Source organism: Blennius ocellaris (genome assembly GCF_963422515.1).
Source record: "Blennius ocellaris genome assembly, chromosome: 4".
Taxonomy (NCBI): domain Eukaryota; kingdom Metazoa; phylum Chordata; class Actinopteri; order Blenniiformes; family Blenniidae; genus Blennius; species Blennius ocellaris.
Genome location: NC_137653.1, coordinates 6,502,692 through 6,516,972, shown reverse-complemented (window position 1 = coordinate 6,516,972; position 14,281 = coordinate 6,502,692). Strand labels below are relative to the sequence as shown.

General features: G+C 42.8%; 1 protein-coding gene across 1 annotated transcript in view; it reads left to right on the top strand.

The window, feature by feature from the left end:
• Positions 1 to 986: 986 nt before the first annotated feature.
• Positions 987 to 14,281, top strand: part of magi3b (membrane associated guanylate kinase, WW and PDZ domain containing 3b) — a 122,193-nt gene continuing 108,898 nt past the window's right edge. The window contains exons 1-2 of the mRNA XM_080495825.1: positions 987 to 1,126; positions 1,317 to 1,880. Coding sequence (XP_080351951.1) covers positions 1,574 to 1,880 — 307 coding nt within the window. The 5' untranslated portion in view covers positions 987 to 1,126; positions 1,317 to 1,573. The remainder of the gene's footprint in view (positions 1,127 to 1,316; positions 1,881 to 14,281) is intronic.

Below are 14,281 nucleotides of genomic sequence, written 5' to 3'. Positions count from 1 at the left end.
GGAAAATAATTAGTAAGACTTAAGAGTCTTTGTTGGGTGTCCACTGAAATATTCAGAAAATTGGAAATGTTACTGTTGGTATAGGTGTGACTGGAGGATATCTTAAGTGTTTATACACATATGAGCCATCTTTTGTATGAAAGTGATTTGAACATGACACACTGTGTATTTCTTTTAAAATATGGACAGAGCTGGTGATTTATTATTATTATTATTGTTATTATAATATTAATAATATTTTTTAAAGAACAAGATTCTTAATGTTTACATTAATCCACTTGTATTTAATACTCAGATAATTTGATTCATGCAACAAACATGAAGGCAGACATCTGCTGTGTAAACAACTAAAAAACGAAGCTGTGGTTACAGGTCGATCCTGATGATTCAGCAATATCTGATCATATTGATAATTCACGCATAAAAGCAGGCGTTGAAGTGTGACTGCCTCGGGGAGGGATGGATGGATGATTTGGTGCGTCACATTTCTCGACGTCCTGTCATTTAATCAGTAGGTGGCGCTGTGCGGACATCAATTAGGATCACCAGAGTTTCCTCGCCAAAAAAACCCTTTACAAAATGCAAGCTCCAAATTTAGTGCCATTTGTTTAGAGCAACTCCTAATATTACATGGCTCATACACTTTTTTCTTGTTTCAAAGATTTGGCAAAAAAACCAAAAAAAAAACCAAGACGTTCATTTATGTATTTATTGGTTTATTTAAAGATGATCACTGACATCAATCTTTCCCAGACATTAATGATATGTCAATAGGTTTGGAGGAAACATTGTTGGGGGTGACAATGTCTTTAATACCCCTAGACACCGGAGGATGGAGCCAGCAGGAGCGTCTGGGAAACACTGCCGCCGCCGCTGCTGCGCGTAAAAGGGGCGTTTCGGAGGCTGGCAGCATCTCTCTTGGCGGTGCCAGGTGTGTTCAGACCTGTAGCAGACGGACGTCTCGCAGACGTCTCTCAAGTTAGTCGTTGCGGGCTGGATCTCAGCTCCATGCCCCGGCCGCTGCCGTCACCGCCCGTCTCTCTATTCTTAGCCTGCCCACAGGTATGAGGGATTTCTCGTTGACGCACCACATTTCAGCGACAGTGACTCCACAGTCCTCCGCCGAGTGAGTACAATATTGTCTGTTTACATTTTGTTTTGACTACTTCGCATCGGAAAAGCTTCTCGAGAGACCAAGAGCCGGGGATACGGTGTCCAGGCTGGGGATGAAGAACATCAAATCTTGATTGTCTCTCTCTCTCTCTCTCTTTTTTTTTAAACGATCTCATCTAAAAACTCTTGTGTTTTACGCACAGGGAGCACTTGGAAATATCGCAGCCAAGGCAACTGCACGCACAGCAGAGCGTAAAGCCGTGACATGACAGACATCAGCGGCTGATTCAACGGGTGAAAAACAGCCTCGTAAATGTCAGGAAGATGAAATCCCCAGCAGGTCGGGAGAACAACTCGGGAGGGTTTATTAGGCCGCGCCACTTCACGCTCATTTAACAACAGCAAAGCTGAGGCGACTGCAACCGTTTAGATCAGTCAGTTGGTGGCAAAGAGGATCAAAATGTCCCGGACACTGAAGAAGAAGAAACACTGGTCCAGTAAAGTGGTGGAGTGCGCCGTGTCATGGGGGAACCTGGGGGACTTTGGCTCCGTGGTGGAGGTCCTCGGAGGAGCGGAGCTGGGACAGTTCCCCCACCTGGGCCAGATGAAACTGGACGTGCTGGTGTGCCACGTCGGGAAGCTCCCCTACTACGGGGACGTGCTGCTCGAGGTGAACGGGACGCCGGTCAGTGGACTTACAAACCGCGACACCCTGGCTGTCATACGCCACTTTCGGGAGCCGATCCGCTTGAAGACCGTCAAACCAGGTGCGTCTTCGTCTGCGCTCTGTTGCCATCACTGCTGCTGCTGCTGCTGCTGTCACCCGAGCTCCGTCTGTTTGTAAGATGGTTTTGATACGAGCCAGCAAAACACAACAACCCTCACGATAATGCACAAGTTATATTTGCTCAGCAGGGGGGCTCAGGTGCCTGTCTGTTGATCACATCTCCTGAACACAACTCAGAAAATACACTGCACATCTGTTTTGATTACAAACCCCCCTTTTTTTCTTATGACCATGTCCATGATTGAAGAGATTTAAAACAACTCAAAAGTCAATAAAATGAGTCTAACTGCATCCTCCATCCCTCTGCATATAGCAGACCTGTAAAAATCACCTCTGTTCCATACCATGTGGCCAATTCTCCATCTGGCTTTCCAGGGAGATCTTACAGTGATAATGGTAATAATGGCTTACAGCCCAGTTGGAGCCAAGCTAAGTGCACTTGCATTACATTACGGCCTAATTATGTCCTCCATTGTGCAGGCTATTCTCTTGCTGGTTGGCCACAGAAGTCAGGGTGGCTGCTGTATTGTGTCCCATTGTTTTGTATTTCATAATCCAGCTCTCCAAGGATGCCAGCGTCAGTGTCCCCAGCTCTCTGTTAAACATCTGCGATGGCTTCAGTGTTGCCTCTGCTGCTCTGACACAACATTAGTGTCCTTAAGTTGGATTTTAGTGGTGCTGGTGGAAAGGTTTTGTGTTTCTCGACGTACGTGAAAAGGAGCGTTGGCCTTACATTGACTACGCTGGAGCAGACATGTCTGAATAGCAACTGAGACTGAAAGGCTGAAAAGGTTACATCAGCATCAGCAGCAGCTGAGACCCCTTACCTCCAGCCCGAATCCCTGAAGGGTGTGTGTGTGTGTGTGTGTGTGTGTGTGTGTGTGTGTGTGTGTGTGTGTGTGTGTGTGTGTGTGTGTGTGTGTGTGTGTGTGTGTGTGTGTGTGTGTGTGTGTGTGTGTGTGTGTGTGTGTGTGTGTGTGTGTGTGTGTGTGTGTGTGTGTGTGTGTACTTACAGTATGTTTGTCTACAAGTGAATGCTGTCATCCCCGAGAGCCTCCCTTCCTTTTTTAATATTACATTATTGGTTTTTTTTTCTTATGTTTTGTAAGCAAACAAGACTAGACTTTTTTTTTTTTTGCCAAGATTTATGAGTCTGCTGCCTGTTAGTGTGTCTGCACATGAAGGTGTGTGTATTTTATGGTCCTACACTTCCCTGAGCTCCTAACACCATGCTCCCTGCCCCACTAACCAAGGATGATTAATAAAAGGGATGGAGAGAGAGAGAGAGAGAGAGGTAGGGAATGAGAGAGGAAGGGAATGAGAGAGAGAATCAGCTTTGCCTTTGGCTCCAGGCTCGACTCCCACGCGATTCTGTTTTTGCTCTTTAAAGCTCAGAGAGAAGTAATAGGTGGCAAAAATGGCAAAAAAACCTCATCACACATTTCCTCACTGTCATCCTTACCCGTCTGACCTAGATGCCCATGTTCTCATTCAATCACATGCTCTTCAATATTCTGTTTGCAAAAAGGGGGAAAAAAAAAAAACAAAGATCTCACAAATTCCCCCTGGCATCAGTATACAGGCGGAGTTGTTGTATTGTATGATTACGTGTTTGTGCATGTGTGCACGTTTGCGCTGTGTGTGTATACGTTCCTGTGCGGTAGCCTCATGTTTAATTCACACCTCTTGCATAATTGAGTTAGTGAGTGGATTTTCTCCACTCTGATGGAGGCAGCGGGCCTAGAGGATCAGCTGTTACCAGGAAGCCCAGGAAGCTGCTATGACATAATGGCGGCCAGCAGCAGCGGACGGACTCCCAGGGTTCACCAGATGTTCCACTGTGCTTTAACCCCCCCAATATCGTCTTGTGTGCTGTGCCTGCCTTGCCCTCTGGAGCTGGTGGGTCTCTGCTGCTGCTGCTGCTGACAGCTGGGGTTGAAGTCGGCGAGGAAGATGGAGAGCGCGGTGAGATGCAAAAGGCAGACATGGGGGTTTGAGTCAAAGACAGAAGGATGGAAGGCAAGACTCTCCTCTCTATGGGGGCTATTATCTGACTCTATTGATCGGAACGAAAGAGTTGCACACAGCAGTTCACATAGTTTTTCTACATCTTATTTTTGAATGTCATATATTCTCAAAGGGCTGCCATGAGTTGTCATTCATATACATGCATAATCAAAAACGTATTCTTTTAGTACCGTTGGATGAAGAAATCCGAACTAAGCCTACGCCAAGACTTCACAATATACCATGATGTGGATGTTCTTATTTCCCTGGGAACTTTGATTAAGCTGCAAGATGGCTCTATTAAAAGCGCAGTGTTCATTGCTGAAATCTATTTCTGCCTGTACCCCCAGCTAAGCACCGGGAAAGGCTGCCTGATGAAAAGCTCCCTGAATGGAAACTCAGAATTCCTTTCCTGCCGCACAGATATTTTCTTCCAGCGCCTCCCATATGTTTGTGGCTTCAATCACTGCACAATCAAAACATACGAACAACCTGTATCCATTTATACACAGTCGAACGGATGACGACTCTGACATCAAATGAATAATTCCATCTTGCAGTACACACTCGGTACACAAAGCAACAAGCATCTTTTGTCTTTTGGAGGACTAATATTAGCTGTGCGAGTATATGAAATGCATGTAAACAAGCTCCTTCCCGTGCCTCAGGGGGTAAGCGATGGTATGATGATTTCAGAAATAGTTGTGAAATCTGACAGTAATCACCCAAGATTGCAGGTGTGTTTAAATGAAATGGTAATCAAATGGAATATTCAAACATGTCTTGGTGTGTGGCTAACAAGATTATGGTTATTTCACCTTTATTGATTTTAATATTGCATAATTGTTTCTGTGATAATGAAACCATATTAAGCGTGCAGAACGGCATAATTCATCTCATCCTGTGAGCTGCTAAGTTTCAGAGGCTCATTTTGTTCTTAATTGTGTTTTAATTTTCAAGTCAAATCACATAATTGAGTTTTTACAAAGCTCCACTAATTCTGCTATTGATAACAATTTGTTGCCGGCTCTTGATCACAGTTCCAACGCTTCTGCTTATACAGCAGCACATTTTTCTATTACCTGCTGATCATGCCAATAGAGAAGAATGCAGGCTGACATGAGCCTCTAAGCCCCTGTATCAAACAGCAATAGTGAGTGTGGGTTAATCACATTAATGCACCTCTCATATCAGAAAGTGCCTCTCAATGGAATCATCCTCTTGACAGGCGTTGCTTTGTCACTGCGGAAGAGATTTGCAGTCGGCTGCAAAACAAATGGGGATTGAGAGTGAGAGTGGGAATACGGCAGCCCAGCGAGCCCGGTCAAATAACCCGAGACATCAACTCCTGCCTTCCAGATGTTTCTGACAATCTGTTGAATGAAGCAGTTGAGACACTCCGCTCCCCTTGCGCTGAAGTCAGAACAAAGTCATTTCAAGCTGATTAAACCCTTTTTTTTTTTTTTCTTTTTTTTTTGGCGAGTTGTGAATGTGATTGCGGATGTATTTCTTTTAATGCAGATTCAGACATTGATGGTGTTTCTGTCTCGCTAAGATCCGTTTAGGCTTCGATACTGATCCTACCGAAGTGGCATTGGATAATTTCCTGACGTTTGTGTGGCTACTTTTAGTCTTCTTGGTGATTCGTAATTGCTTTTGTTTGATCTGCCTGTAGAAAAACATCTGCTGTCCAAATGTTTTCTGCACAAACCGTGCCACAAATATGAAAGGCCCGGTTGGTTGCAGAAATAGGTACATAGTTTAGACGATTACAATGTTTACAATAAACCCTGTGAGGTAGTGAGTTCATATTGCTGTCATTAATAATTCAAAATGCAGGTAGCATGAAAGAGAGAAGATGAACCCTGGAAAACCCCCAATGAGACGACGATATGAAATATAAACAGAATCTTGCATCAGCCTGCTGTTGTATTTAATAAAGCACCACAGCGCCACTGAAAACCTGCAAAGGACCATTGCCAGCAGGTATTTACCCATCAACTACAGGGATGTATTTTTGTACTGCTTTTTTCGTAAGCATATTGCAGAGTTTTAGTTTGGTCAATGACTTTAAAAAAAAAAAAAACAAATTCTTCTGATGTTTTGTTTGTCCCACTATAGTCCCTTTTAAAGATGGTATAAAAATACCTTAAAAGAAACTGTAATCGTCACGCTAAATGACATATTCGTTCACAATGTGGACGCTATTTTAGATGTTGTTGAGTCATCGATACAAAGAATTTTCACTCTCAGCTGGACTCGCACAAAGCAGCCTAACCTTAAACATTACAAAAGCCGACAGCCACGATGGTCACGCTATGGATTTCTTCAAATGAGAACGTTTATCTTTTTGCTAAAAGAAATGGTGTTGTATGGTGGAAACTGGATGAAACGATCCCATTTCAAAGTCCACTTTCTCTGAAGGCAGTTCTATCTGTGCTATAGACGGCATTGCATGACGTCGCTCAGCTGTCATGGAGATGGATTTGTTCTCGACTGGTATGTTTGTTTTGAAGCTGCGATTTTCAGTCAAGTCACATGTTTGCAGAGAGCGGCTCTATATTCTATGGGAGAGGCGATAGTATGTGTAGGAGTCGGTCGATTGATGTGGAACATACAAATATAAAGGAGTGACTCACACGTTTGTGTTTGTACGTAACTGCCGCAAGTTTGCTTCTTATCAGATTTCCTGCCTCATTAACAACTGCACTGCCACTTATGATGAGGTAACTGCAGCGGCTTCGACTCCGACCAGGAATTATGTATCCTCATTTCACATAGTGTTGTAGTTGTGCATTACATGACAATCTTTGAGAAAACCCAAGAAGTCAGTTAGATTGTATTCAGAAAGTGAAAAGAATATACAATATGTGGTCATTTCAATTTGCATTTGGTCCCAGGAGTCAGTATGAACAGGCAGAAAATACTTTTTTTGTTTTGTCAAAGATAACAATTTAAATGAAATCCTTATCAACACATTGTGAGAGTGAGCATAACCTGGTCTGAATTTGCTTGTTATTCCTATGCCTGCATGGGTCAATGCAAATTAGTAGGTGTGAATGTTGTCTGTGTCTTGCTGTGCGTGTCCTGTGATGGACTGGTGTCGTTTGCCCTACCTTCACCCACAGTCAGCTGGTGTCGACTCCAGAGCCCTGCGATCATGAGTCGGATAAGGCGGGATACAGGATGGACGGATGTCGGTTTGGGATGTGGCAGGTGGTTTTCATGTGGTGTTATTTGAGCTCATTTTAAAGGCAGTTTCGGGGGTGAATTAAACGGTAAAAGTTGGAAGCGATTTACTTTGAAGCTTACTCACATGCCCCCCCCCCCCCCGATAGTTTTACTACTTAATCTCTATCAGAGAGATTAGGAGCACGTCAGAAAACACTCAAGCCGGTCCCATTCTGCCGCTGGCGTTGGGGATGCGGACATATTCCCGCACTCATCATCCAACAAGTGTTTAGTTCGTGCTGCTTCGGAGCACTTGAGCACGACCGTCACGCAGTAAATGCAGGACAGTTGCCACAGCATCCGAGTGTGGTGATTAGCAGGAGTATCGCTCCATCACCGGATATTCTCAACCTTCTAACCTCACCTCATTAAGGTCTTAATAACTTCCATTGCTCTCTCTGCACTTCCTTTCCTCGCACGCATCCAGTCTGAGTGATATCATATCGCAAGGTTGATTTCAATCTTTCAAAATCTCATAAAGACTGTGGTGATTTTCATGCATTGTAAATGTAAAATGGGGCTTTATGTTTCTATTACTATAGTCATAAACTCCAAAGTCTTTAAAACTTTGGTCAACCATTTCCTTCTGTGATTTTAGAAGAAAATACCAGGTCATGGGATAGATGTGTCTATCTTCCATTTTTTTTCCTATAGAACCACCTCATGCTTTTTGTATCTGTTTGGCCTTTCACTATATTACCCAACAAAGCATTTTGTTGATATACAGCCTGTTTGTCCTCTGTGACTCTCATCAAACATCTCCCGTATGTGCCTGAGGCATCTGTCAGCCTTGTAGTGAAGTGATGCTTTCCTTCTTCCTTTCTCTCTCTCTCTCTCTCTCTCTCTCTCTCTCTCTCTCTCTCTCTCTCTCTCTCTCTCTCTCTCTCTCTCTCTCTCTCCTCTCCTCTCTCCTCTCTCTCTCTCTTCTCTCCTCTCTCTCTCTCTCTCTCTCTCTCTCTCTCTCTCTCTCTCTCTCTCTCTCTCTCTCTCTCTCTCTCTCTCTCTCTCTCTCTCCTCTCTCTCTCTCTCTCTCTCTCTCTCAGGCTGCAGGGGAAAATATGATTCATAAGGACATTGCATTGATCTTCATTAATTTCTATATGCTCTAACCTTTTGAATAACAATAACCGCTGCCTCAGTTTCCATAACTACCACTTATTTAACCCTTTCATTAACTTTTAACACAAAACTAACTGACACTAACCATGGTCAAGTCATCACCCTTGAACGTAATCATCATTTCTTTTTTTTTTCTTTTTAACCCAGAAGACAGTTGAGTTCATTCATCTATTTGTAGGAATAAGCTTAATGAAATGACACTCAAGAAAATCCTCCCAACTTGACAAAAAGAGCATTTCCTTGCAATTGATAAGTTGTAAAAATCTCGCGAAATATTTTTTGTAGACACAACAATGTACAAACAGTAAATGATTGAAAAATAAATATGATAAAAGCAAATTCACAAAAATGTGCTTTTCCTTTGCAGTTGTGCACTTTTTGCAAGATGCATGAAGACACAATATGAAGCTTTGAAATGGCAGTGTATGTTTCTCTAAGGAAGAACAAAAAATGTTACAGCTCCATCGGTGCATTTTTGCATCAATTTCCCTGTAATGCCACAGCAAAGCAGAACTGCCAACGTCCCATCACATCAGAGCTGGGAGCCTACTCGCTCATGCCTTGCAGTGTGTTTATGTGGGGTTGGGGGTTGGAGGGGGATAACGGGAGGAGGAGGAAGAGGCGTAATGCAACTACAAAACAAAACAAGCGTAAAGTTGCTCCCACCCCTACGCCAAGTCCTCAATAATTCATTTATACTAAAGCTGAATACTCTACACTGGGGTGCATGTGGGTGCGCGTGATGGTTGAATCACAGTAAAGAGGTAGACGACATTGATAAACTCCTGCAGGACTCCCACTTCACAGCCCTCGTTCATTAGTCCCACTTTAATCAGCACCTGCTCCAGTCTCAACGTAAACGGCATGCATGATGAGATTGCTTACCGGTGGACCTGTGCGTTTTCAGATAATTGAGTGGTTCATGTTGATTGACTTTGCGATGAAGAATTCGGTTAGTGTGTAGAAATCAATACGCTTTGGCATGTATTAACTAAGATTGGCAATGGTGGAATTATTATTCTCATTATCAATGGCAACTGCTTAACCACTGTCAAAATGTTCTACCCTGAATATAAATGGTATAAAACACAACACATGTTGTAAAAGGTTTGAGAGAGTTATGTGATAAACGTCATATATTCGTCAAGGTTTTTTTTTTTTTTAATTTTAGAATAGGAAGAACTCTAAACTCCACCGAGAAAGCCTTTGAAGCTTGGATTGTAGTGTGGCCTTCATATTGTGTTATTACAGTACATAATACAGTATATTTATATTATATTGACCTGTAATCTGCCAAAGCGGAGAATTACATGAGGTAAAACTTTGCACGTTGATATTTTCCAATCTATTTGTGTTTATTTACATTCAAATAAATCTCTGTCTCCATTTTTTGTGTGAAATAAAAGGAAAACAATGGCCCATTGCCCAGTGCATCAGAGGCAGCAGGGTGTGCAGGTCATCAGGATAGTGTTTAATGAGCAACGAGTGCAAGTTTTTGTCCGTGTTTATGTGCATGTGTGACAGAAATACAGGAGGGGAAGCAAACAAAGTACAATAGGCTCCCCAGCTAATATATATATATATATATATATATATATATGCTGCATAGAAAAATCCCATTACGAGAAGTTGCATCCTCACGTGAAATCATTTTCTCTGTAATTGAATTTTCTTCAGTACAGTCATAAAGCCAGAAAGCATACAAATAGCATTCAGGTGTTTACAATAAGTACAGTCACTGGGATATATATATATATATATATATATATATATATATAATCAGTGGGAGGTTCTGGGGGATTTCACTTCAGCTGTGCCTTCAGTCCTCGTTCAAATTAGAGACTCCATTGTCATCTTAAATGCGCGTCAGCGCTCATACTGTGATTTAATGACTAATTGTAATCCTGCTCCATAAATGCGTATTTACTGGGACGTTCTGGAACCATTTGTTACATTTTTGTTATATGTTATTTGCTCTAATAGTGAACAGTTAGTGAATGAGAGTGGGTAGGTGGGTTTCACTCCTGACTGAGTAGACGAGGAGTAATGGGCACCAAAAGTGGTTATTTTTGCTTTGACCTGCATCCTATTTGCCCTTATTACCTACTATTCCCTCTGCCTATATTGTTGAGACCGCTTTTCTCTGTACTAACTGACCAACATTGTGGTCGTGAGATCTTTTTCTACATATAACACAAGGCTGTAATTCAGTATACCGTAGATTTTTGAAATGTATTAAGTACTGTATGTACTACTTGTATATTTATCTTGGAAAAGTCTACAAGCTTGTCAGGACCTGGTAGTCACATAAGATAGTCTACAAATAAAGGTATCACTTTATCTCTTAGAGTTCACAGAAACCTATACCGAACTGTGAAAATGTGATCATACCAGGAGCTAAAAATCTTCCAAAATATGATTTTCTGTGATGATGTTGCAATTTGAAAAAATCACCTTCCTCTTCCTCTGACAGCATCAGTCACATCCTGTGAATGTGAAACTGCATCTGGGATGGAAGCGGAAGGAGGGGGGGGAGGCATAAGAGGCTGGATGATTGTGGTGCGGGTCATCTTCTGGATGAGCCTCATCTCAGTGTCTCATTCGAGATTGTAGAAGAAGGCTGGTGAAGAGTCACTTCTCGGTGAGGAGTCAGAGGCTTGTTTATTTTACCGGAGGCGCGGCAGCCATACGGAGGCTGACTGACCCCCGCACGTGAAGGACGTTATCTTTATGCAGCGATGACTGCTTGCATGCATTAGTCGCCGTGCGCCACCCCGGCTTCCTTCTTCTGCTGCTTTCTGCGATTGCAGCCTTGGCCAGTGTGTCACTTCCCACCTTCCAGATGTGCGTTATCCTCCAACTGGTGTTTATCGCTGTGAAATGGAGGGGGGGCTCAGGTCACCCCTAGACAGCTCATAGGTAATGGGCCTTGACATCTGAATTAGTTTGCTCTTTCAGAGGGTGATTAGTAAGCAGCTTAGGATTCTGGGGGGATGTTGATAGGCACACATAAACAGGCGGGGGTGACGGCAGGCCGGCGGGGCGCTATCTCTGCGGCTCGTGATGGGAGGCTTGCCAGTAATATGGTTCATCATGAAGTGGCCACGGTATGGCTTTGCAGATGACGGAAGGTGGGATGGAGGGGGAAGCGACTCGGGCCAGTGCGATTATGTGCTCACACTGATTTTAGCCACTCCATGTACATACGGAAGCCGGAGTAGCAAACCAAGCTGTTACCCTCATAAACTTTATGAATAGCAGAGTTTTCAATTTTTATACCCAAATCCTTTTCCTGTCACTGTGTCTTGGCTGTGTGACTGGTTGGCCCAGCTGTTAGGCTCATCCTCCCCCCAGCTCTTTTATTATTCCTTGGCCGTGCGATTCGCTGTGTGCTTGTGGCGGCAGGGGAACGGCTGGCTTTGTAGAATCTTAATAGCGGTGAGCTGGTGCCAAGCTTTCCATTCGCCGCTTGCTGCAGGCGTGTGACTGAATGCCAATGAGACATTAGGGTTGAAACAGGATGGAGCAGGCCAGGCCGCGGCAGGGTCTGAGTGGCTGTAGAGCCCTTTACCAGGTGACGAGTGTCCATGTGGGCTTCCTCAGGCTGCACAGCACGAGTGTCTCAGGGTTATCTCTGCGCTTCCTAATCGTCAGGATGTGTCCTCTCTTGTGCCCCTCTGTCAAGAGGGAGATAATCTAAGTGCATCTTGCGCGACTTTGACTTCGGTTGCGGTGTCGGCATGATGCCACTTCAGAAAGTGAGGATGTTGAATTAGATTGCTTTGATTTTGATTCCGTAAAGATTCAATGACAAATGACATTAAAAGTGTTGACCCAAGTTAACTCTCCTCTCCTCTCCTCTCCTCTTTTTTTCAAGAATTAAATATCTTATTTAAGCCTGTGCTTATTGTAACAGTTTGTACTGCAGCTTCTATTCAGATATCGTCACATTTTGTTATGATCACAAATAATTTATTATTGCCCCTGTTTAACGTTATGATGCCTGCATCAAAAATACATCACTGAGGATGGTGTTATATAAGCGCAGCAGTAGTGCAAAAACACTTTTTTTTAGCGCATACTTAACATTATATATTGCTCTGCTTGCGAGTATTTCACTGCTTTGCCTCAGTTTGTATCTCTCAAGTATAAGTATTCATTCACATCACAGAGAAAGTCTGTGTTAAATTTGCTTCACTCTTACAGCCGTCTAGATATAAAATTCAGTTTGCAAAATCATTTTTTGCCCACGTCTCGAACTGTAACTCTGCTTCCTTATCAAAACCACAGTGGGCAAAGCATGATGGACATGTTTCAGGGTGTGTTTTCATTGAGGTATTTTTCAGTTATGTCACATCTTGTGGAAAAAATGAGACATAACAGGACCCTAATGCATTATAAATGCAAATCTGTAGTGCTTTCTAATGAGAGTGCATTGTGTTTTCATGCCAACTGCTGACATCGTGTTGACCTATGTCATTTCTTGCCAATTTAATTTGAACGCCGCTGTTGCTACCTTCCTAACTACAAACTCTTGTCCTGATATAGGTTTTTGTGAAAAATACATTGATTCATAATATTTGTAAGTCATGTAAGGCATATAAGTAAGTCCCATAATATGTGGGTGTAACTAGATGTAGGTATACACAATATAGAACACACACACACACACACACACGAGTGGAGTTAATCTGTCTCTTTAGCAGCATGCACATGGTTCTCCACATGACACAGATGTTGCTCACAGTGGGATGGGACGATAGGTGGATGCAGAGGCCCAGCCACCCAGTCGCTGCCTAATCTGATTACAGACGGCTTCACACAGTCGTCCCAACTGATGAAGGGCAGGCATCAGGGAGGAGACAGATGGACGAGCCCTGGTTGTTAACAGCTGTGGTTAACGCTGTTGTGTAATATACAGTTGGGATGTTCAGGAAGAGGAAGACGTGAGAGTATTTACTTGCACTAAACGGCAACTACTACGAGGACTGTTAACGGCATTTGATTTCATTTTGTTCGTCCCCAGAATACATTTTTCACATCTCCTCATCAAATCCTGCCAATCTTTGCTTTTTTTATTCAGGTTGAGCAATGTAATAAACTTGACCCTTATAAAGTTAATGAATTGGGTTAGTGGTTGGCTTTCTCGCCTCACATTAAACAGACACAGGTTGAATTTTGGACCAAGGCTTTTCTCTGTGGAGTTACCTTGTTCTCCATCTTCAAACATACTTTAACATTTTTTTTTTAATGTTTTGGCTTCCTTCCACATTTCAAAGATGTTGTTGGGTAAATTGCTGACCCTAAATTGCCTCTAAATGTGTGCGTGGTAATGATGATATGATGGCTTCTCTATAAAAGTGCAGAGAAATGACTGCGTTGTATTTTGTGCTCTATAAATAAAGTTGAATTGAATTGAATTTGCCTCTCAGGGTTAACATGTTGATATGTCTGGTGTGTATCTTGCTTTTCGTGTGATGCAAACGAGGATGGTGCTCCAGCACGCTGCAACCCTTAATTAGATACATATATCTTAAAATATCTACATTTTTCCACACACATGCTTCAATCGATTAATTGTTGGCATTTACAGTGTTCTTGGGAACACTTGCATGGCCCATAATGTACCCGCCCTCATCATACTGATTGAAATTAGAGATGCTAACATATGCTTGTGTGGGATGGATCGTATAGAACATGTGTTTGACTGTTGATTAACGCCACGAAATCAAGATGCAAAGTGGCATCTGCTAATTAACATCAATTTCATAATGTTTTTCAGTCATTCCAGCAACCTCCTGTCAAAAATAGTATTTCAAAACTGTTTATAGAAGGAACAACTGGAGATGAGTGGCAGCAGCTGGTGCTGGAGAAGCTCTCTGTCAGATGTGCGTGACGTAAAACGTATAGAGAAACGCACAAGCGGGAGAATATTTATTAAGACGAAACTGTTTGTTCCCAAAATGGAAGGGATTCTAGTTACCACAAGAGCATTGCAAACTGCCCTGTAACTTGCCTCTTTAA